Source organism: Berghia stephanieae, chromosome 4 (assembly GCF_034508935.2).
Source record: "Berghia stephanieae isolate SIO BIC M18660-M18661 chromosome 4, UCSD_Bste_1.3, whole genome shotgun sequence".
Taxonomy (NCBI): domain Eukaryota; kingdom Metazoa; phylum Mollusca; class Gastropoda; order Nudibranchia; family Aeolidiidae; genus Berghia; species Berghia stephanieae.
The window spans coordinates 46,184,844-46,210,695 of record NC_088363.1 but is presented as its reverse complement, the minus strand read 5'-3'; the positions used below and the strand labels follow the sequence as shown (position 1 = coordinate 46,210,695).

At 34.0% G+C, this 25,852-nt stretch overlaps 1 protein-coding gene across 3 annotated transcripts in view; it reads right to left on the bottom strand.

Moving 5' to 3' along the window:
- Nucleotides 1-22,399, bottom strand: part of LOC144970690 (bridge-like lipid transfer protein family member 1) — a 111,609-nt gene extending 89,210 nt beyond the window's left edge. The window contains exons 1-19 of one of the 3 annotated variants that reach the window (XM_078910588.1): nucleotides 22,218-22,399; nucleotides 19,915-20,055; nucleotides 18,739-18,902; nucleotides 17,562-17,705; nucleotides 14,579-14,747; nucleotides 14,027-14,084; nucleotides 12,612-12,805; nucleotides 11,529-11,608; nucleotides 10,942-11,083; nucleotides 9,628-9,784; nucleotides 8,858-9,028; nucleotides 7,473-7,590; nucleotides 6,524-6,679; nucleotides 5,689-5,786; nucleotides 3,932-4,095; nucleotides 3,051-3,378; nucleotides 1,869-2,060; nucleotides 1,472-1,609; nucleotides 13-189 (exon numbers count right to left, since the gene is read on the bottom strand). In XM_078910588.1, coding sequence (XP_078766714.1) covers nucleotides 13-189; nucleotides 1,472-1,609; nucleotides 1,869-2,060; nucleotides 3,051-3,378; nucleotides 3,932-4,095; nucleotides 5,689-5,786; nucleotides 6,524-6,679; nucleotides 7,473-7,590; nucleotides 8,858-9,028; nucleotides 9,628-9,784; nucleotides 10,942-11,083; nucleotides 11,529-11,608; nucleotides 12,612-12,805; nucleotides 14,027-14,084; nucleotides 14,579-14,747; nucleotides 17,562-17,705; nucleotides 18,739-18,902; nucleotides 19,915-19,952 — 2,688 coding nt within the window. In that variant the 5' untranslated portion in view covers nucleotides 19,953-20,055; nucleotides 22,218-22,399. The remainder of the gene's footprint in view (nucleotides 1-12; nucleotides 190-1,471; nucleotides 1,610-1,868; nucleotides 2,061-3,050; nucleotides 3,379-3,931; nucleotides 4,096-5,688; nucleotides 5,787-6,523; nucleotides 6,680-7,472; nucleotides 7,591-8,857; nucleotides 9,029-9,627; nucleotides 9,785-10,941; nucleotides 11,084-11,528; nucleotides 11,609-12,611; nucleotides 12,806-14,026; nucleotides 14,085-14,578; nucleotides 14,748-17,561; nucleotides 17,706-18,738; nucleotides 18,903-19,914; nucleotides 20,056-22,217) is intronic. The other 2 variants (XM_078910590.1, XM_078910589.1) reach the window with 2 other exon arrangements.
- Nucleotides 22,400-25,852: the final 3,453 nt, after the last annotated feature.

Below are 25,852 nucleotides of genomic sequence, written 5' to 3'. Positions count from 1 at the left end.
ATTTAAACCTACTTGAGGAGTTGTGAGTTTCCCAGTTAGTTCTCCGATGGTTGCTTCAATCAGCCACCCATACTCCAATGTCTCACTGTCTAGGGGAAGACCTTCCATTGAAAACATGGCGTGACCTCTGACCTGTACCCCTGACAGAGCCAAGTGCCCTTCTTTTAGGTGGCCTTGATCAGCAGACCTCTGGAATACATAAACACGAAAAAATGTAGATGTTTAAAAATGGCCAATGTCATTCATATTGAAAATGGATACAGCTAAGACATACAAAACTGGACATGTACATTTATGTAGTGTGATTACAAAGCTTGGCCATGCTCAATGCATTTCACAACACTTCATGTATGGTCCCTGCAGGAAGGAATTTTCATACTAACAATTTTACAAATCTGAATCTGAATGTTACTGGAAGTCGACTCAATTCTGATTATTTGTATTCAAGGGGGGAGAGAATTGTTGAATGTGACATCCATTGTTGGTGATTAGGTTGAAGTAGTTTGATAATCTTCGCTTGAAGGTGTTTAAATCTGTTGTGTTCACACATGATTCGGGAGGTGCATTCCAGTCTTTGATAGTGCGAGGTGCATTCCAATCTTTGATAGTGCGAGGTGCATTCCAGTCTTTGATAGTGCAAGGTGCATTCCAGTCTTTGATAGTACGAAGTACATTCCAGTCTTTGATAGTGTGAGATGCAAATGAATACTTGAAGATGTTTGAGTTTGCAGATTGGTGTTTCAATGTTTTTGAGGGGGTTTTTCTTTGAATGTGTGAATTTTGTTGTCTGTCTAGTTGTTCTGGTGAGATGACCGAATATCACAAAGGAATTAAATGGGTTAATTGTGTAAAGTGCCTTGCCCAAGAAAGCAATGGCAAGGTCAGAGTTATGCAATCATTGTAACCCATCTGCTCACAACCATGATAAACATCATTTGACTGTCACAAGATGAGACAAGATATTGTTCAGCCTTCGACGCCTTGTAAAAAATTGAATCTGAATCTGATTTTGTTGAGATGTAATAGGTCAATAAGTTGAGCATTTGAGCATTTATATAGCGCAATATCCACTAAACATGCTCAAAGCGCTTTACAAGGGGTTCCAAGCCTACAGCAACACTTAAAACAGCTGGGTTGGGGGGTTTTTTTTCCATCAGTAGCAATGATTTTAATAGCCAGGTATTCATTTTACACCTGAGTGGAGTGATAATGAGTATAGAGCCTTTTCCAAGGACTCGATCCAAAGGCAAGTATCATACCATAAGATCACATAGCCGCACATTTATGTATGCAAATCTATATTCATAATGGCAAGAGAATAAACGTATAGTTTGGGGAGCTTTTAGAACTGAGGCTCAGATAAAGGCAAGGCAGGGCATAATATTCCATTCATGATCTTGAAAGAACACTTCAGTCATTATGTGTGTTTCCTGTCTGTGCTTATCAACTTAATCCTGATATAACAACTTACGGAGAGAGAATCCTTCGCCAACAAGACACAGGGTGACAACAAGACCTGGAGTTTGGTTTCCCTGAAAGATTTGTCCATCTCAAAACACAAACGCTCTATGTGGACACTGGGGCAGGGCAGTCCATCAGATGTACAATTCTGTGAGAAGGAGATGAATACAAGTATGGGTAGAGTGACATTGAACTTATAGCCAGAGAAAGCAAATAGACAAAGTCAAGTAAAAAACATCCATTATTTGAATTGCTACATATCAAATCCTTTTCATTTTCACCTTTTAATTATAATTTTATAATCCCAGTCTTCATGCAGCCTCTTATCACGCTCATTTTTACGTGCATCAAAATGAAAAAAATATAATAAATAAAAATGAAAATTAATAACTAAGTAAATATCCCACCTTGGCTAAATGGGCGTGTAAATCATGCAATGTCACAGATACTGTGACAGCAAAGGGACGGTACATTCTGGGATCAAATGAGTCATCACTCTCTGGGTTTTCAATGTGAACATAGGACGCCTCTGTGTCCTTCATCTTGCTGGGGTTGGAAACAAAATCTGTTGCCTTTTGAAATTCACCCAGGTAATTTTCCTGAAAGAAATTTTTTTTAATTATTGATTTATATGAATGTTTTAGCTAAGCAAAATGCTAATTAGTTCTGAGCTGGTAAAACTATAACAAAACATTGTAACCATAGCCTTAATATCAGTGATGATGGCTAAAAGTCAAAATGGGGGAAAATTGCTTAATGCATCAATGCAAAATATTAGCTGCAAACAAAAGAGTCTAGAATGAATAAAAGGGCTATCTCAGCAGAAATTATTGACATGCCGAGAAGGGTTTAGTAGATATTTCCAATCAGAAGCCTCAAGGAAGAAGAAGCCAGTTGTGATTGGGCATAGTTCTGAAGATTTTTTCTGATCAACGGCATGGAAAAAGCAAAATCTGAGGAAATTCAAAAATAAAGGATCTCAATTAGAAGAAAACAGAGCAAAAGTCGAGATTGCGGATTTCCACATGTAAGATTTGTATCATTAAAGTATATAAACCTGTTAGTTTGAATGTGGTGAAAACTGATCACTTCTCAGTCTAGCAATGCGTCTTTTATGACAGTTTCTTTTTCATCTATTACATTAAAACCTATCATTGATGTTCATTAAATCTCACATCGATACAGGTTGTAATAATAGATATAAAATACAAGGTGTACGTTGAGCATTATTTTTTCTATTATTTAAACTTTTGGCGTAAAAACACATGGTGCATATGAGAGCTTGGCCATTGAAAAAAAAAGGAAAGAAGCAATTTATCAAACTGACACAACTTTAACACTACAATTATCTTGACTTAAAGAGCACTTTAGATCCCTTGTTTTGCAAGCACAAAGAAGTTTATTGAACTTCCTTGTACCAATCTATGGTTTTAATATAACTAATGAATAAAACCCCAAATAAAAGACACTCATTGATTATCTACTATGACTTGATCAATGAGAAGATGAATGAATCAATCAATGAATCAATGAATCTATCAATCAAGTGAAAAATTAATTGAACAATAGAGTATCTCATCACAACTTACTTTTAAATGAATGAGGTTCCGAAGTAACGATCCATAAAGAACCAGGATAGAGGGCGCCACCTCCAGCTCCACTTGAATCAAATCAGGTTCCATAACTCCGGGGTCGAATGTGGTATGATCTGTATTCCTGTTGCTATCTTTGTAAGACGTAGAACAAGACGGCTGGTCTGTGAAACCACTGGTTTGTGGATAGTCAGACGACACAGAGGCAGAAGTGCTGGGATGGAGCAGGTTGTCCTCTTGTGTCGTCAACACTGGCATCGGGTAATATATGTACAACACAGTCAGGAATACATATGGGGTCGTCCAACAATCTACCCAACCATCACTGAAATTAAAAAGATAAAATTGCAAATATAGACATTTGTTTTATTTTGGAGAATACATTTTGCACATGGTACACATCTAAATATTCTTTAATCAATTAGCCCTTCGAAGCTTTGAACTAAAGCACTGAATGTTAATCTGTAATCATAAAGTCATAATTTCATCAGCTTTATCATCATCCTCATCACCATTATCATCTTATCATCATCATCATCATCATCATCATCATCATCATCATCATCATCATCACCATCATCATTGTCATTTTATTATTATTATCATCATCATCATCATTGTCGTCATTGTCATCGTTGTCGTCATCATTACTATTATTATTATTATTATTATTATTATTATTATTATTATTATTATTATTATTATTATTATTATTATTACTTTATATCATTATTATTCATTATTGTTATCATTATTATTATTATCATCATTGTTATGATAATTCTTATCATTATTATAATGATTACTTTCCTGAGTATTATCTATGTAAATCTCATATCCAAAGTGAGAATTTTTGTTCATTTATTTTAATTCTTCACCTTTTAAGCGTTTTGTTTCTCCACAATTTGTCGTAATCCCTGAACGGGGGTCCAGAATTGTTTCCCTGCTGGTTGGCAATCTTGACAGTCTGGGATATGGCGATGACTGAATGGCGTATCGTGTTGTTCTCAGGCAGGTACAGGCTACATATCACGTTCTCACCCTGACAAATAGAGTAAGAAATTAAACTTGTTGTAATATTTGCCTTTTGATTTATCATTAAAAAGTAATCTATGGATCTAGATCTGAAGCACGAACTGCAACTGCATGAGACACTGCATCTGTATAGTAAGAATGAAAAACTCACATAATCAAACACACAACTTCTAATGAACAAACTCTGACACACACATATCCTGAGAGAAAAGAAACAAAAAAAATATATATATATATCTCGAGCCTTTAACTCTCTCGAGTTTACCGTGATAGAAAATCAAACAATATAGTTCGATTTTCCATTCTTATGAACTCGAGAGAAATTTAAGTAATTTGACCTCAGTTGTGATATTGCTGAGTTTGAAATGAAAATGTTTGTTCCCATAACCAACATCGTCATGTATGATATCTGCCCTCCCTCCCATTTAAAAAAAATTCAAATCAAGTTCCCGCTTGCAGCATAACTGAGAGCACGGGTTTACTGAGAACAAGATTGAATTTCCAAATGCGATAAAGTAAGATTTCTTTTCCTGTATCCTTTTTAAAACAAATTAACATTACTTTAAATAAATAATTAAAGATTCATATCATTTTTAATTTTAATTTACGTCTCTTGTTGCTTATTATGTTTTGGCTGAAATTGAAGCTGGGACTTTGTATTAACTAGATATATTTGCATAACAAAACTATTTTTACACACAAATAAATAAATAAATGTATAAATAAAAGACTAAAAAATAATTAAATAAATGAATGAAAAATAATAAATAAATAAATAAATAAATAAATAAATAAATAAATAAATAAATAAATAAATAAATAAATAAATAAATAAATGATAAATGAATAAAAAATAAATAAAAACATTTTTAAAATAAAGAAAGAAAGAAAGAAAATAGATATATATACATAAATAAACTTCATTAATATGTAAGGAAAATACAATAAGGAATTACAAGAATGAATAAAAAAGCATTATAATATATAATTTTTACATAAGCTTATAAAGCAAATATAGTAAATAAAAGTGTTTCTATGACATAAGTATATGAAAACATATGATATTTATGATCTTACGCAAACATTATATAATGTTAAGATAAGCTAGAAAAAGTAAACTAAAATAAATATGAACTCTGTGATCTATGCTACTTACTTTTCTTGTATGCAACCCAATATAAACCAGACGCATATTGACATGAAGCCAGTTGTGAGCATATATAAATATTTACTGCACATATGTTTGTTTTTTGGGGGTTTTTTTCAGAAATAATTATAAGGTTTTCCATTGAGAATCATAATTTATAAAAATAGTCTTTTTTTTAAGTAAAAGGGTTATAATAAATTAAATTTAAGAATGATGAAGTGGATAAGCAATGTGCAATTGATTTTTTAATTTGTAGGGGAGGGGGGGGGTCGTTAATTCTTTTTCTTAGTCACACATGTTAACATTTAAATTTGATCAATCAAAAGCTACTTACCTTGATAACGAGACTGACTGACAGGCATGGGGAAGGGGGGGGGGGGGGGGGGGGTCGTTCATTCTTTTTTTTAGTCACACATGTTAACATTTAAATTTGATCAATCAAAAGCTGCTTACCTTGATAACGAGACTGACAGGCACGGTTACAGGCAGAAAGTCGGTGAAGGGAAAAGTGGCACACAGCTCAAACATTTCACCACAAAAAGCCACGTGTGCTGAAATTGTTTTGTTTTTTTAATAAGTTGAATATATATATATATATTTAAAAGCATTATTTGACAGAATGCAATTGTGAGAGATCATTTGATAAATAACTGTATAGAAACGGAGAGAGAATTGGATTTTTGATACAATAATTTAACTTATTTTCCTTCTTAAATTTTTATCATGAAAACAGTTTTAGCTTCAACTAATAAGTTTCATCAGATCACCACACACTTGTTACAGCTTACTGTATTTCCAAAATAAACACCACACACACACACATACACACACATCTTACACATTCGTTAAAGTCAGTAAGCCTCAAAGTTGAGGAAATAAGTCTGATATAAATATAATATAATTTATTAACCTCATCCATTTTTATCATTATTATTATTATTATTATTATTATTATTATTATTATTATTATTATTACTATTATTACTATTATTATTATTATTATTACTATTATTATTATTATTATTATTATTATTATTATTATTATTATTATTATATATTATTATTATTATTATTATTACTATTATTATTATTATTACTAATGTCATGATTGGTCAAATTTATTATAGTTTTAAGATCAGGTCACTGAACCTTGAGACAAAAGCTTCACTCTTCACGTTTTAAAAATTCTGTAAAAGTGGGATACCCCCTCCCCCCTCACAATGCATTGCTAAATCCCTTAGCCCCCCCCCCCCCCCCCCCCCACACCCAAACAAATATCAACACTCACCGTTTTCCAGATGTTGAGAGGATGTGTCCACCCAGTTGTTTTCATTAGCCAGAGTGAGAACCTCAAATTGTTTAACCAGCAAGCTGATGGTCCAGGTGTAAGGAACGAAGCTGTAAAGGTCAGGGGTCGCTTTGCTTGACCAGTCATTCACCAGATCTGAAAAAAGGAATTTTCTAGAATAGCACTATTTTCAAGTAAATTGTCTAAGCCAAAACCATCTCTCAAAGAACTGTAATGTGGTTATAGATGTTTTTTATTTACAAAAATGGTGAACAGTAAAAATTGATATGTTGTTTTTGTGACTTTATTATTTAACAATATAATATCAACCAAATATGCTCCAAGAACTTTATAATCGGTCCCTACTCAACAGTTATACTAAACAATGCTTATTACCTACCAGGTACTGATTTTACACCCGAGTGTGATGACAGAATGAAAAGCCCACATCGAGCTACAAACCTAAAGGTCAGAAGGTGAATGCCACACCACGATACCACAACGCTGTATCTTATCTTTGTGTGGCTATGTGGTCTAGTGGTATGACACTCTCCTTTGGACCATTGGGAGTCCCGCTCTGAGCAGTGCAAAATTGAGTCCTTGGGAAAGGCTCTTTACTCATATTCTCTCTCTGTTCTCAGGTCTAAAATGAGTACCTTGTCACCAAATAGAGTTGCATAAATTTGTAATATTGCCTATCAGGCATCAAGTCTCGTCCTACATGTTAAGTGTTACTGTTGGCTAGGGACCCCTTGTAATGTGCTTTGAGCAAGTTTAGTGGATATTGCACTATATAAATGCTCCAGGTTTTTTTACCTTCACCTGAAATCTCTGACTCGCATCAATGTTACAGCTCTCTTGGTAAAATTAATTTGTATCAGATTAGAGTAAATTAAAACCCAGCCATTTACGGTTTATATAAGTGATTGTTAGCTGTAATAATGCCTACCTGCGAAAAAGTGCTTAAGATCAAAAATTAAATATGTAGAGGCTTTACAGGCTGTGAGATCACACCGCCAGTCTTGAGCTGCATTCCAGATTTTCGGATAATACGCTGTCACATCAAACTGAAAGAAAACCATTTAAAAGCGTACAAACAGTGAACCTATAATTTAGTTCTCTTATATCATATGACCTCTAAAGAAACCTTGTTTACAATCAATCATGGGTCCTATTTTTCACTTTATAACCAACACTCTTTCAAGACTGTTATTTATAAAAAGCTCATGTATCTGTCCAGGTCAGCTGTATAAGATGCAATAATAGATTAAAAGGGGGTCCCGATAGCTCATTTGGTTAACAGTTGCTTCACACGCAAAGGGACCAAGATGGATCCTGGGTCAAGTCGAGATATTTTTTTTCGACCCCCTGCCCACCTAGAAGTAATTGGGTTGCTGGATCTGTTAAATATGGCAGAGGGTACTTTGTGATAGACTAGTATCCTATCTAAAGGGTAACATTTGCTATTGTCCATTTAATGGCTCCATGGGCCTAATGGCTCTGAATTGCTACTTTTTTACTTTAATGGCAACAATTTATGAAATGAAAATTGAATCTTACAGGGAGTTATACAAATTCTGTCAGAACACATGACAGTTGTTCCATACCTGGTAGTAAATTTTATATTATTACATATTGTTATACAGGAGATTCATTCAGGTCCGCAATGCAAAAAAGGAAACTTGACAAGGCCTGCAATACATCTTTTTGTAATTCATATTTCAACTGGCAAAGTTTGCTATAGCTTGACTATCACCAATAAGGAAGACAAGATGGCTGAGTTGATAAAACATTGCACTAGCATCTTTAGAATCGGTGTTCAAGAGCTGCTTTCTGCAGACCACATTTGAGAAAAAAAAATTACTATTTAACAACTAGTGATGCTGCACTGAGGCTGATGGTCTTTTTATTAAATAGCAGATCTGGCACTAGCGCAGAAACAAAAATTCTGTATTTTAACTTTTTAAGCTGAACTTTGAGCAGAAAATCTGCATCAATCTAAAACACCATATCTCACCCTTACCTTTATAAATCATTTTAGAACGGTTAAGAATTGATGTGATGTCATTCAAATTATTTCTGAGAAAAAATACAATTTTCGTTCGCACTTTTCACCAAAATGTTGGTGGACAAAAAAAATCAGAATTTGGCCATATAACTTGGCTACTAGAAAAGCTGTATAATATACATATTCCTATATATATAGATGAAACCTGCATTCGTGGTAGGTCTGAAATAAACCATAAATACAAATTTCCTCATGTGATAAATAAAAGCAATTATATTTTATTTTAACAATATTAAGGACCACTTTCCACGTTACAAATTATTTACCTCTAGAGTTTCACATTCCAGTAGAGATCTGTATGACATACTAGTAGTGGCATCCACTAACATGAGTTGACCTTTGACCTTAGTTGTGTAGCCATTCTCCTCTGTTATCCATGGGATGGTCACTTCAATGTAGGACCCTTTGCCAGCGTCTATGTGAATAGCTTGCGTAATCTGGAAAAGGAAACAGTCATTTTAGGATCTTTACAGTCTAATGACTAAAGCCAATTATTGCAATGCACTTTGCATTGTCATGAAGTCAGTGTGAAAAGAAATATATTATCACCATATCTACAACAATGTATTTGTGTTGCCATGAAGTAAAAAAATATATTATCACCATATCTACAACAATGATTTTTGTGTTGTCATGAAGTAAAAAAATATATTATCACCATATCTACAACAATGTATTTGTGTTGCCATGAAGTAAAAAAATATATTATCACCATATCTACAACAATGTATTTGTGTTGCCATGAAGTAAAAAAATATATTATCACCATATCTACAACAATGATTTTTGTGTTGTCATGCGTCAAAAAAGATATTACCACCATATCTACATCCTTACAGAGAACTACCAACAACCACTGGATGAATTTTATAACCAGAAATACAAAAGCAATAAGAAAGTAATCTGGCAAATCTTATGTAAATCGAAGTTCGGTAAATGGTGAAGTCTATTAAGCTGTTGAACTTTTAGAGTTTTTTAAAACATTTTTAAACTGGTATATCAAAATTATTTAGTAAAATAATTAGTTATTACATACAGCATTTTTAGTGAAAAGTATGTCAATAGTAGAATTGGCATTGATAGTCATTTTGAATTCCATCGTCTTGTACTGTCTCTTCTCTCCTGGTTCTGCTTCACGTGTGGGAACCAATGGTTGGTAGTCTGCTGGGAAAAAGAACTTCCAAATGTGTTCCCTGTATCAGTATAAGAATATAAATGATTGTAAAAAAAGATGAATTATAAGTCAAATGTTTCTTTTAATAGTTTAATTCAATTCCGGAACAGTAGATGTCTGCTTTCCACTCATAACATAAAAAGAAAAAAAGAAAAAAATCTCAATGTTCTTCATACCCCGATGACCCAAATCCTCTAATTAAACCAAAGGCAGAAGGGCCACTACTTAATTAACCCCCGATCCTCGACCGCTGTATAAACGTAACACACCATTCCCACCTCACTTACGCCGCAGTCGTTTAAATGTAACACACCTTTTCCAAGTGACACGCGCATCAGTTGTAGAAACGTAACACAGACCCAACCTTGATTCAGGAAAAATTCCATTGTGTTCTTTATGAAATAAAAGCCGAAGTTTGATTGGTTGATATTATTAGTTTCAGCCAATCAGCAAACAGTTTATTTAAGCTGTTTGGGTTGAGTATGAAGCTAGTTTTTGACGTAAGAAATGACGCGATCAAACCCGAGTGACGCTATATGTTAGCTACGTCATTCAAACTTGCTAGGCAAGTACTGGGAACCGGTCGTTATTTCCGGTTGACCCCAATGCAGTACTAGAGTTAATAATAAACATCAAAATCAAACAAAAGGAGTCAAACCTTAGTTGTCTACCCTATCATAGAGTTGTTTTTAACAATGAGGGATGAGTATGAGAGATAACAAAATTTGCTACTCTACTATACTAACATTATTTAATTTCTTTTCTTCGTTACTCGTGAAATATAAGGCACTAATAAAGTATCTAAAGGCATATTTTCTTTAAACATATCAATATTTGATCAAGGAAAGATAATTGATCGTGGTACCTTCAAGGCAAACAACATTGGTGGAAGTTGTTTTTTTTTTAAATCGTTAAAAGTGGTTCAGAACTCAAGCAATTAAATACAAACACATTGGAAAGAAGGTAAAACATACCCTTAATTAGAGGTTCAATTATTTTTAATAATTCATGAAAACTAGACAGTCAAGTATTTTATCAGATAAAATAAAATTGTTTTAAAATTTTGACTATCTTTACTGAAAATACTTTTAAGTAATAAGCAAATTGGATCATGTAAGTGTATGGAACTGAAGGAAAATATCAAAAGTGAAATCAAATTTGGAATGGTTTACTAACCGCTGCCTGTCGACCCAAGGGCCATAATTGAAATTTGTGTTCTTGTTACATTTGAATTCAACTCCAACACAAGGATATGTTCTTTTCACTAAGACTTCTCCATCTGCCATCTGGATCTGCTCTAGTTCATGCTGTACAATGCCTGAAAAATAAATAAGTAAATAAATAAACGGCATAAGAATGAAATCATTATAATAAAAACAGCACTTTTTGATCATAAATATCTTGTATTGCACTCACCTTGAGGAGTAAAAAGTGCAATTTTGTTAGTCAAGAGCCTTTACCTTTTCCGAGGACTCAACTTTGCACTGCCTACTGTGAAATTCAAAACTTCCGCATAGAGGTTGAATATGTGTGTCATACCCCACATCAGGATTCAAACCTTTGAACAACAGATCATGAGATGAGTATCACACCACTAAACCTCAAAGTGACATATTTGAACCATGAGATTTTCCATAAATATGCTTCATCAAATTATGAGGTTTGATTCTGAACCCACTAGTCATGAGGTGGCCGCAAGGAAACAGAGGAAGAAAAACATTTTGAACAACATAATGGTGACAATAAAGAGCTGCAGCGCATACCTGGTTCATCCATGTAGTAATAGATATCCACATCATTAGACATGAGAATGACAAACCCATCACCCATGTACCTTGGAGGTCTGAGGAAAGGAAATAGAAAAAAAAAAAATTACTTAACATAAAACAGTCAGCTCTCACCCTTCTTTCTGAAATCTACGTACCATTTTATCGTTTTTGCTGTTTGCTTGAGAACGATTTTTAGCTAGAAACAAATGTGCTAGGCATTTAGTTCTTAATCTTCAAAGGAGTTATATTTGATATTGTTCATTACACGTCATAACATAAAATCATAAATATTCATGTCTTTTTGACAGACAATAAGAGTAACAATCAACCTTGGCCTAAAAACTTTTTTCTGAAATTTCTGCAGTTTTATTTCCTCCCATTAAAACAAATACTTTTTCAAGCAGCTTATGAGATACAAACACGTCATAGTGAAGGTGAAGAGGTCTGCTGATGAAATTATGTTTTATCCTTGCCTAAAAAATACTCAGGACCTTCTGTCTTTTTCAATTCCCCCTTCTTCTTTTAAATCTCAGACTTTTCACGTTTAATTGAGCATATTAGTCAAAGTTCCTGAAGATTATATTTTGAACCTCAAAGCTTTTTTGAAAAATCATTTAGCATTAGTTGAGAATACTGATAAAAATTCCAGTATTTTTTTTTTAATTTTGAACCTCAAAGCTTATCTAAATAGTTGAGATCATACTGGTTGGCAATGTGAGCTAGTATACTAATCAAGGCTATGTGGTCTAGTGGTATGACACTTGCCTTCAGACCAGAAGGTCCAGGAATCAAGCGCATTGTTGAGTTCTTTTGAAAAGACTCTTTACTCACATTTTTTTACTATACTCAGAGGTAAATTGAATACCTGACAATTAACAGCGCTGTCTCTGTCAGAAAAAAAATGCAATATTGCTATAAACAGACGTCATGTCTTGTCCTACATGTTAAGCATTACTATTGGCTAGGAACCCCTTGTAAGCGCTTTGAACATGTTTAATGGATATTGCTCTATATAAGAGTTGAAGCTTTTTTGTGGGTTTTTTTTTTTAGTCTCCCAACAACAACCGCTGAACTTACACATCTTGAACTGGCCCATTGTATTTGGGGCTGGGCACCAACATGAGCTGCACATTCTCCATGGCACACTTGACCACGTGCATAAACAGATCAAATACAGTGGAGGCTGGCTTCGTTGTGTAAACCATGTCTGCTTTTTCAAACTTGAGTAACAGGCTATATGGCATGAGGTAGTTTCCAAAAATAACTCGTCCCTGAAGAAAGGAAAACAAAATGAAAATGCGAGGTTAAACATCTTTAAAAGGTGTCAGTGATACAGCGCTAGTGAAAGTAGAAAGACAAATACATTTTTTAAAAAGACCAAAGAGCTTTCCTCAACAAATTGCCCAGTTGAAGAGGCTTATTCTTTTGGGATGATTTGTCCTTAAATTGTTGTGCTGCTAAGTGGTCTAGTGGTATGACACTCACCTTTGAACTGGAAGTTCCATGGTTTGAGTCCTGCTTAAAGCCGTGCATAGTTGATTCCTTGGAAAAAGCTCTTTACTCACATTCTCTCACTGTACTCAGGAGTAAAATGTAACCTGGCGATTAACAGCCTTGTCTCTGTCCCAAAACAGTGTATTATAACCTAACAGGCATCATGTCTTGTCCTATATGTTAAGTGTTGCTGTTAGCTAGGGACCACTTGTAAAGCGCTTTAAGCGCATTGGTGGACATTGCGGTATATAATTACTAAGTTGTTTGGGTTTATGTTTGTGGGGGAGGGGGGGGTGCTTTTTATGCTCAAGTTTTTTCTCCTTGGTTTGGCACTATGTCATTAAATTCTTTTAAGATTTTTATCTTGCACTGTGCCTATTCCCAAATTTTTCAATCTGATAACTTTGATACTATTTATACCTACAGTATGTTATTTTCATTCTTCTTAATGCCTTGAATTTGGAATATTTTATATTGATTACTACATTAAAACTGGAATTGTTCTTTCATATTTTACCGTTTTCACAAAGCGAGCAGTGAGCCTGGTTGTGGCGGAATTTTTAAAAACTTACTATAAACACAAGTCACATAATGAAAACTAACAGTTGAAAATTCAAGATTATACCAAAAAGAACAAACCAGTACTTAGACTTATTCCTTCAACTCGCACATATGCAAAGACTAGCTGCATGCAGGCACTTGCGCTCACCACCCCTTGTGTGTGATACTCTACTAGAAGCTTTACACGGTACTTCACAGATACAGTATTAGTAACAAACATTCAACCAAATAACTGAAGATATGTCACATTTATGTTACTGCTTCTTTTGTGAAAACAATAAAATATAATGCATGATGTCATGAGTAAAATCAAACCCGGTCATTAAATTATCCTGCAATCAATGAATATCAGTGACATGAAGGAGATGAAAGGTCAGGTAGATGGGACTAGGAAGGATTGGAGATGAAAGAAAACATGAATTGGAAAAATGACTTACAGATGATATATCAATTTTTGTAACAGGTACCAAATCCCTCCAGTGCATTTCTTGTATTCTGAGTAGGTACAAAAAAAAAAAAAAGAAAAAGACAAAAATAAAAACATTGGATAATTTATTTTTTTAATTTCTTAATCCTTAGGGTTTATTCATAGTTGACATATTACATGATTATAAAAAAAATTTAGATATTGATGCTATATGTTTAGGTAAAATACTCACAATATCCACCAGCCGGATATAATGTACCAACAACAAAACTATGTGTAAGCTCGAACATTTATAGTCTGATATAATTTAGTGAGAACTTATCATTAAAATAGTTGTTTAAAAACAATCACAAAGAGCTGATTGACATTAATTTCGTTCCTTTTATCGATAAAGGCTTCATTTTACTCTTATGTAGATGTAAAATGACAATTTAAAAAAAAAAAATGTAATTTTCCCCCTGATAATTATGACCTTTCTATTTACATCTGAAATATGATAATGCCATTTCCTAAATAATTGCTATTCAATAACGAACACTCCTATTCAATAATGAACACTTACGATTTAGCCTTTTTGCTAACATCAGGATCTGGTGAAAGGTCATCCGTTTCATCTTCACTCCTTAAACCAAACAACTTTTCAAGACGTGCATAGACAGCCGTTCTATTGTAAACATGAAATTCAAATCCGTCTATGAACAATGACATTCTTGTCTCCATGTGTGACAAATCTGTAAATTGTAAATGAAACAAGGAGGAAAAGTTTTAGACTATCATGTTTATTTTAAAAGCATAACTCAAATTCAGATATGAATGTAATAACATAATTTTAAACCCAAATGGCAGATAATAAGTTTTGAGGACACCAACCCGATCCCTTCGCTCGTCATCCGATGGAAAATTGCTTGTGATTCAAGGAAAGAACTCTTACGTGTCATGTGGAGGACGATCCTTTTCTAGCAACATAACCCCCAGGAACAAACCTCCAAAAGAAATATGGCATTCTTCAATAGAAGATATGGTTTTTTTTAAAAGCATCTTAAGACTTTGTAATTTTCCAAATTGAATTGTTGATAACCCCTGTAAAGCGCTCTGAGCACTCCCTAATGATATGGAAGAGCGCTCAACAAATATAATATATTATCAATTTTTGTTGGGGGTTTTTTTAGCTTTTATATAGTGCAATATCCACTAAATGTGCTCAAAGCACTTTACAATTGATCAGTTAAATTACTTTCACTTAATTTTTCTGATTTAATCACCAGTTCAGAACTGCCAACCATTTTAGAAAACGATTTAGATCACTTGTCAAATTGAGTAAGACTCAGTCAAAAAGTGTACAATTTGAAAATGAAATTTTGCATTCTTAATGTTTGGAAAAGAAAAGAAAACAAACAACAAATAATACCAATTAACCATTAACAATTATACAATTGGTAAAAATAACATACAAAGTATGATTTTATTACCACTACCATATCGAAAAAAACAAAACAACTTTAAATTTTTAAATTTTGGCCAGAAAACTTGTCCTTCAAATAGTGATTGATATTAAAATAACCCCCATCTGTCATCATCATCATTACCACCACCATCATTACTGTCGCCCCTGTAGTAGTCATGAGCATCACCATCACCAACACCATCTTCAGCATGATTTTTTTAGTTATTACCCATTCATGTTGTCTTCTGTGTATGTAAGGATGCGTGTGCATGTCCATATATGTGTGTTGGGTGAGTATTTGTATGTGTGTGGGGGGGAGTGTAAAAGTTATGCACCCACTCTACTATCATTCTATATTATATTGGCATCATTGTGAACCAACTTGAATTTCCATTTCCTAAGACAATAAGCCTACCATCCAGATCTGTCCTCAGCTTTTTTTTCATTAGTGTTATTGTTAATCATGATTGTTCCATCTAAAATCTATGTGCACGTACATTGTGTCTTTTTATTATTGACACATTTCAGGTTTGAATAACTTGAGAGCTATGTACGATTTCATCAGTTATTTTGCAATATGTGCAGAATTTTTTCAAGTTTTGATTGATACAAGGTTTAACAATGTGCGCCCTTTGGTAGCTAAGCTATGACGTCATCAGTAGAAAAGGGCAATTTTGACATAAATCGTAGCTTATTTTGGCTTTGTCAGACATGATTCTCTAACCTTGACAGACAACTCACTGAAAACTTTGCCTTCTCAGATGAAGCTTTTAAGTGTCCGGGATGTACAAAAACACAATGTTCAACATTGGAGGAAACAAAAACCAAATAAAGTTATCAACTCACTAAAAGTCAATGTCTGTTGTGAACTGACCAGGGGAAAGAGCGGTTGGTCCTTTCTTTCTTGACGATATAACAGTGACAACAGCAAACTATTTGGCCATATTAGAATAATACAGAATATCTCAATTTGATTATCTTTAATCTAATATTTTTTCTCAACGGAATGGGCTCCCCTTCAGTGGAGTTTAAATGTGTTTTATATGAACGTTTCCCACACCAATGGATCCGCAGAGATATTCCAATTGCCTGGCCTCCAAGATCACCTGATCTAACCCAACTTGACTTTTTGATGGAGATATGTGAAAAGCAGAGTGTTTTGAAGCCCAGTGAGAGACATGCGTGACCTGAAGACAAAAATAAGAGAGTCGTTCGCTCTGTCACATTACTCATGCTGCAAAGGATGTAGGACGAACTGGAGAGATGATGGCAGCTTGTCATTCACAATGGAGATTTAAATCAGACGATTGCTAAAACACACGATCACTAGATATCAGAAAAAAGCTTCAATAAATTTAGATTCCTTGTTGAAAACCAAATCGATGTCGTTGCAGCTGTTCTTGAGTTATTCAAACCTGAAATGCGTCAATGATTAAAAACAAACACACTGTAAATTACGGTTTATGTCAAAATTACCCTTTTCTACCGATGATGTCATAGTACAGCTACCAAAGAGCGCACAGTGTTGAAACGTATATCAATCAAAACTTAAATAAATTATGCACCTATGACAAAAACTGTTTGATGAAATCTTACAAAACTTTGGAGTTATTCAAACCTGAAATGTGTCAATAATTTAAAAAAACGCACTGTACTTTGCAGGTCTGATAACCAAGCACAATAATGGGCTTGTTTTATCATTAATGAAATGGAAATGTTTGGTGTGGTTTGAGAGTATTTCCATTAAAATAATGAGATTATAATAATTTTGATTATCAGGCTTGTAAATAAGTATGTGTCATCTAATATACATAGATGTCTGTCTTTACATATATTATATCTATACTGTAAACAAATGAAAAATTGACTTTTATTATCATTAATATTATTGTCATTATTATTATTATTATTATTATTATTATTATTATTATTATTATTATTATTATTATTATTATATTATTATTATTATTATTATTACAATTATTATTATTATTATTATTATTATTATTATTATTATTATTATTATTATTATTATCATCATTTTTATTATTATTATTAATATTATTATTATCATCATTATTATTTCTCAAATAAAACAAACCTTCAGTAAGTTCTTTATAAACATATGGTCTCCACCATCGGAATATAAGAAACCCGTACTCCATTCGCACAGAATAATCCTCAGTGATGAGATGCACATCTCTAAACATGACTTTTCCCGATAGGACAGAGAAAGAGAACGATCCTGTGAAAAAAAGAAAATGAAAACAAAACCAACCTTAAAAAACTAGTGAAAATTTTTGAAGGAAATACCTTTTAGAAAATACTGAGCCATGCCATATAACCTTGATCTCAGTTAGAAAATCAGTTGTGATTATTCAAAGAAAAATGAAAAGAGACAAAGGTTAGTATGTCGTTGTTCATTTGTTTTGGGGTTTTTTGTTTTCTTTTTTTTACACAAGGAGGTGATCTCATTTAATATGAATTTCATTTCATTTTCAGGATTTATTTGACTCCATGGCTCTTGAAATAACATTTTCCTTCTGACATAAAAATATGGCATTCTGTTACTGTTACAAATCTGTAAGTGACATATTTACCAAAAAACAAATATTGTATTAATAAATTTGAGCTTGTGCTACTTATAAAAAGAAATATACACTAAATGTGTTCAAAAACCTTTATATAGGGTCCCAAGCCAACAGCAACACTTATATAAGGCAAGACAAAATGCTTATACTATGTTTTTCATTTTGACAGAAACAACACTTTTATCGACCAGGAACTCATTTTACACCTGAGTGCAGTGAGAGAGTTAAGAGCCTCCTTCCAGGGACTCCACTTCGCACTGACCAATGTGGGATTTGAACCAGCAACCTATAGGTCAGAAGGCAAATGCCTTACCAAAAGACCACAAAGCCACATATAGTTAATGAACCCAGCTTTAACTACCAATTTCCCATATTATATATTAGTAGTCCTTCAAAGCTAAAAGACCCATGGAGCTGAATTTATCCCGGTTTCTATAGCATGAAATGGACAATAGCAATTGCATGCTACCCTTTGGATAAGACGCTAGTCTATCGCAAAGTACTTTCCATCAAATCCAACAGGCTCAGCAACCAATTTACTGCTGGGTGGACAAGGGGTCTCGACTGCATCCCGGATTGATCTTGGTCCCTTTGCGTGTGAAGCGAATGCTCTACCAACTGAGCTACCGAAACTCCTCTATCATATATTACTATTAACAATAATATAAAACTGAAAACTGCTCTTACCAAGCTTAATGTGGCCATATTTCAGAAATTTATTGATAACGGCTGTGATGATGAGACCAAGGATCCGACTGTTGTAGTAGGTTAGGTAGATGGCCCAAGCCCAAGCTGCCACTATGGAGATGAACATCCAATATCGAGACGACCTGGTCAGCTCCTCATCCAGCCTGAAAAATAAAATTTATATATTATATATGCATCAACTACACTCAAAATTGGATTAATCCCTAGTCCTCCAGAGCAGTAAGGCCCGCAGAACCAAAGTTTACCCTGGTTTCAATTGCAATGGAAGTATATATATATATATATATATATATATATATATATATATATATATATATATATATATATATATATATATATATATATATATATATATATATATATATATATATATATATTATTATTTAAAATATTTACCACAATGTTTGGGGCAGTCTACATCGATGTTTCAGGCTTAATTTGCCATCTTCAGGACTGAGATGGCAAATTAAGCCTGAAACATCGATGTAGACTGCCCCAAACATTGTGGTAAATATTTTCGTACCATATTTGTATCAAACACGATTCTATATATATATATATATATATATATATATATATATATATATATATATATATATATATATATATATATATATATATATATATATATATATATATATATATAAAATTATAAAAACGGGGGGGGGGGAGAGGAAGGGTCTCGACTGCACCCCAGATTGATCTTGGCCCTTTACTTGTGAAGCGAATGCTCGACAAACCGAGCTACCAGCACCCCCTATTAAATATTAGTAATGAGAATAATATATAACTGAAACTGAAACTGGTCCCATCATCACACCACACTCGGCGCAACTAGTACACTTGCAATGATAATATGACTCCGGGCATTACATTAGTCGCCTGATGTGCACATTTTAATAAAAGGCAATATATGTTGGACTTTGACAAAAGGCAGTATCTCAATTATTTTTTTAAGTGTAATTATTTTTTTTTAATTATGCTGTTTTTATTTCTAAATATCAAACTAGAGGCGATTCATGGCACCAAACCATCCAATAGAGCCCAGTCACTGCTTACTTATAAAAATTTTACTCCAGATTTCAGACAAAAAAAAGGTAATAACTTCAAATAAATTTGTAAAAATAGATATTTGACAACAATGTCCATAAATACCTGTCCAATACAGATGTATCGTTGCTGAGGGTATTCATCTTTTATCTCGTCTTTAAGGCAGGAGCAGTGATAGCTGCTGTGATAAAACCTTTCTGCCCTTGTTTATGGCAGAGATGGATGAAAGAGTGGCATTGCTGCTTTCTGAAATGTTTATTTCGTATTCAAAGTTAAAGGAGACTGGTGTAATAAAAGCGCAATATTAATATCATTTTCACAATATATAATATCAGCATATATGACTCCATAACCTATGAATTAATTTGAACAGTAGACCAGAGTTACAACCTTTTTGTTTTATTTAAATTCACTGTACTGTATACGCTGTGATTATCCCCAGACGCCTGTCTGGGGATAATGAATTTTCATTACCCCCAGACGCATATTTGAAACTCCGCTCTTTAAAACAATTATCCACATTCCAGAATATGGAATGTTTCCAGATGCACATAGAAATAAGGAAAGTTAATAAAATATCTATAAAAACATACAATTAACTAACATTAAAATCAGTTGTTACTACATAAACACAATATGCGTCGACTTCGAAGTGGGTGTCATGGTCGAATGGTTTAGTCGTCTGCCCTGACCATAATCGACGTTGTGGGTTCGAATCCTGGTAACGTCACTTTTTTTTTTTTTTTTTTAAATTCCGTCTTCTTTTTACAGAACGTTGAAAGGGATAAATGTCCCATCCATCCTCCCCCCACCTCTTTTTTTTTTAATTATTAAACTCTCTCTCTCTCTCTCTCTCTCTCTCTCTCTCTCTCTCTCTCTCTCTCTCTCTCTCTCTCTCTCTCTTGTTTTTTTTTTCTAGTTTCTAGCAAATATATTCGTCCCCACTCCGATCTCAAATAGTGTCTAAAATAATAAATAATTAAAAAGCAAACAAACAGAAATATTCAGAGAGCGACCAAATGGTCAGATAGAGGAGGAAAAAAAAATTCATATATTTTGAGCTAAACATATTTCCACCATTTTTGCTTCCTTGTTTTGGTAGTTATTTTCATCTCTGATTCGAATAAAAATATGTTGTTGGATTTAGTTTTGTGGACGTGTGATACTAAATTGTATTGTCTTGTGCGAAGCAGACAGGAAAATAACAGGTGTCGGTTTTGGGCTTTGGGGCGAACAACACAAAATTATTCCCGGTCGTCCTCAAAATTGTGGCCAGAATGAGCAAATTATAGAAACAAGAGATGATCAATAAAGTTAACAGGTAGGTAGGTAATGAAAATTTAAATGGTTGGTGGACTATGAACAGATTTGATGATTAACAACTTTCTTCCTGATTGAAAATAAAAAGTCGAATTGCCAGTTTGATGTTTTCAGATCAAAGTAAGAAAAGAAATTTCATTGATCCATTTGATTTAAAATATTTTTTTTTTAAAGCGCTGGATTTGACATTTGATCACTATTTACTTTCATCTTGTGTTAAATATCACTTGATATATTAACTGTTTTGGGACACAACCACTAGTATTTTTTCCAGAATATTTGGTATTTTTCACGCCTAGTTTGGCATTTTGCATAAAATCTTTCTGGCCACTTGCTACATGCGTCTGGGGATAACTATCCCCAGACAGGTGTCTGGGGATAACAAAAATTGGTTATCCCCAGACACCTGTCTGGGGATAACGAATTTTCATTATCCCCAGACAGGCGTCTGGGAATAATGACAGCCGTACTGTATATTGTTATTTTATTATCCCTTATTCATCAAATTTAGTCTAAATCTAAAAGTAAAAGTAAAAAGGCACAAGTAAGGGTACCTCGTTTCATTATCTATCATTGATCATTGTGCAGACACAGTCAGATGTGATTTTTTTTTTTTTTTTTTTTGTTGCTAAGACTAAGATGTACTAGTCACATACAAATCTCTATCACAAGACGGGATCGGTGGTGGGGGAGGGGGCATCTTTATTTTTATTTTTTTATCATTGATTAAAATTAAAGTAAGCAAGTCAAAAATAGAAAAAAAAGAGGTGGCAATGTATCCTGTTTGAATTTAAAATTGCCCACACGATATTAATTTTAGAATATTAAGGAAGAGCAGGTCAACTGGACATCATATGTAAAAGTTCAGTTCCTCATAATGTAATATGATGAGTTTTAATTTTAGTTGCTTTTTTGAGATATATTAGGGCGAAGTATCTAGACAAAACGTAAATTAATCATTTTAATGAATCATGATATTATTGATAATAATAATGATGGTCTGTCTCCGGTAGTGGTAGCCGAGTGGGTTAAGATTGTGAGACAATTGTGAGATAATTAATTAAGCTTTGACAGATTTCAATATTCACCTGCTTTGTTATGTTTAACTGAATTTTTGGTCAAAACACATGTTAATTTCTGTGAAAGTTGGTCTTTGGTTTGATTTTTTTTTCTCTCCATGGAAAATCCATTGTTTTTTGGGGTTTTTCACTGACTCTTCGTTGAATGGAGACAAAAAGGCTGTCGTACATAAACAAATTCTGAAAACAACGAAATCCAAATTTTCCGAAACGATTGCTGTTGATCTCATCCTTCCAAGATCTCATCAATCTCTCTTTGCAAAAGGAAACTGTGTTTTCCGTCCATCAATGGACTGAATACACAACTGTGTTTTCCGTCCAACAGTGGACTCGAGTATAAAGTCGTCATTGTCCCAACAAACCTCGCCGGAACCTGGCATTATACGTAAGAGAAACACAATATTCAGCTTAAAATTCATGTCTATTTACCCTAATTACAGGTGAACGAATTAAACTACATGTCTTTTTCAGGAAAGAGTACCTCGTATCCACAAAGTCTCACTGTGTCCTAAGTTAAAATAATACCAAGTTAACTATTTATTTCATTCGTCGGCCGGGTAAGACGAACGATTACGTGATCAAATTCTCTTTCCCGTTCTCTCGTCACAACAATTCAGAACGAAGATGGAGCCTGCTTTTCACGTTAAAAGATGAAAACGGTTAGGAATAATTGTGCTTTGATTTTTATCAATTTGCGACAAAAATAAAATATGTTGTAGAATTTGCTATTTGATCCTTTTTATTCGCGGGTGTAAATCGTTGACATTGTACTTTGTTTGGTAAAAATCGGACACAAATTACGACTTTGGTGACAATAAGTGTAAACTTTTAAAAATATTGTGAATAATCTATAACTCCCTTAATTGTGGGCCGATTTTGTCATCCATGGTATCAATTTTATTGTAATAGAGAGATAGAAACTTTCGAATTATTTTTTCTGATGCGAAATTATTACTTTGTATCATTTAGCACCAAGATAAATAGTTGGTAATTAAAAATGATACCTTCTTTGATCTACCGCCACCATCTACTCGTGTAGAATTGTGAGTCAAGCGTTCCAAAGTCTTCGACCAATCACAGGCTCTCTACTCGGTCGACCGTCAAGGTATAACGCTTCTGTTCTGCCCCCCCCCCCCCCCCAAAAAAAAAAATGTAACAACATTTTGAGTAGCCCTAATAGATAAAATCTAAAAGTAAAAAATATAATTGTGAGGAATTTGAAATTTACATTGCTGAAATCAGCTTGAAAAATGATGAACATTGGTCTTTATTTCAGAAAATCGGTTGAAAACCACCTGTTTTACGAATAAATTTGATTTTAAATATTGCATTTGTTTATTTTAGCTGTTTTTTTTTATCAACTTTATTATTTTTCGTCCGATTTTCTTGATTTCATATCATTTTTCACATCTCAAGGAGACGAACACGCTGATGTACTTGTCTGATTCAAAAGAGCTTTAAACACAAATTTTGTTTTTTGATTGCGAGCCCAATCTAATTAATTCATATCGTTGAGATAGTGAGACAACTATTACATACAAGACCTCGTGGTCCAGGCCACAGTGCTTTTGGTGTTACACAACCACTCATCACTTTCGGTCAGCCTTCTTTGAGGTTACACAACATACACCGCCTTTATGAAGGCTCTCAAACGATATGCAGCATCGGTACTACCGAGATCTTGTTCATGACGACGAGATGTGACGTAAAAGGCTAGATCCGGGCTCTTTTTTCTTCTCGTATCTCTTCTGTCGGAACGATTTCGTTAAGACTCCAATAAACTTAAAAGTGAGTAAATGGAAATAAATAAGAATATGTTAAAAGTCAATCAAACTTCTCGAGTCAGCAGGAATGGTGGCAACGTGTTGAAGTTGAAAATTATGAATTTTGCCAAGGGAGTACAAAAGAAAAAAAAAAAGAAAATGCCTAGGAAAGAGCTCGAACCCTTAACTCAACCCACCTCGGTTACAGTTACGCTGTACTAAAACAGCCGGCTACCTCGCCTTCTTGCTCTCAAATCTCTTCCAGTATACTGAATACTCAGCAGTGTGCGGCTAAGTGGTCTTGTGGTATGACACTCGCTTTCGGATCGGAAGGTCCTGGGTTCGAGCCTCTCTCGGTGCATAGTTGAGTCCTTGGAAAAGACTCTTTACTCACATTCTCTCACCGTACTCAGGTGTAAAATGAGTACCTGGCCGTCAACAGCGTTGTCTCTGTCGGAAAAATTGTAATATCGCCTAACAGGCGTCATGTCTTGTTCTTCATGTTATGTGTTGCTGTTGTAAAGCGCTTTGAGCACATTTAGTGGATTTTGCGCTATATAAAAGCTCTATTTTTTATATTCAGTTCACTGATGGTAGGAAAACACAGTTCCCTCGAAGTGGTACAGTGAATAGTAGAAGCGCTCTCCCGTCTCTGAAAATTATTCTTTGTCCCCTCACTGAACACAACTCTGAAAATGGTGTGTTGTGGAATGGCTTGAAGTTGAATGAGAGTGTGTTAGTTTGAGAAGGAAAGAACAAGAGGGATGATTGCAACATTTTGCGTGACTGAGAATTGAAATTTTGAACATTTCAAATTTTCCTTCAAGTCTGAAACTTGACAAGATCGTGTTTTGTTTTGTTTTTGTTACCCCAATCCAATATATTAAATTTTCCGCCCCCATCTCTCCGACTTGATCAATCGTTCACATCTTGAAACCTATAATCTGTCAGATTACTTTAATGATAATAGTTCTCTCTCTCTCTCTCTCTCTCTCTCTCTCTCTCTCTCTCTCTCTCTCTCTCTCTCTCTCTCTCTCTGTTGCTACTGTGAATAGAGGAAATAATTATTCGCAGTATCACTGCGAATAGAGGAAATCACCATTCGCAGTACTACTGCAAATAACGAAAACGAGGGCTATCTACTATTAGCAGTAATACTGCAAAAACGAAAACAAGTGTTATCTACTATTCGTAGTACTATTGCGAATAACGAAAATGAACTATAGCGAATATAGGTGGCCTTTCATAATTAGAGAGAATTTCATCTGTCTGATTGAAGAAGAAAAATTGCGTGATTATGAAAAGGATTGATAATGTATAATTCTAACATTACATCAGAATAATCAAGTGGTGATATTTCAGTATAACGCATCAGTGCATAGAGGTCGACAATTGTCTATTTTCCTAAACGAATTAAATTGTGCAATTAATTTATTTTTTAAAAGTCAGATTGAACTAGATCAATTTCACCAAGCATAAAGTCGCCATTGTCCCAGCAAACTTCGCCTGTACCTGGCATTATAAGTAAGAGAAACACAATAGTCAGCTTAAAATGCATGTTTAGTTACCCTAATTACAGGTGAACGAATTAAACTACATGTCTTTTTCAGGAAAGAGTTGCTCGTATTGAAAGTCTTGACTGTGTCCTAAATTAAGATAATAAACTTAAAGGTGAGTAAAAGTAAATAAATAAGAAAATGTTAAAATTCGATCAAACTTCTCGAATCACCCGGAATGGTGTCAGCGTGTCGAAGTTGAAAATTATACATTTTTACCAAGGGAGTACAAAAAAAAAAGAAAATATTATGCCTAGAAAGGAGCTCGAACCCCTAACTCAGCCCACTCCGGATACAGTTACGCTGTGCTAAAACAGCCGGCCAT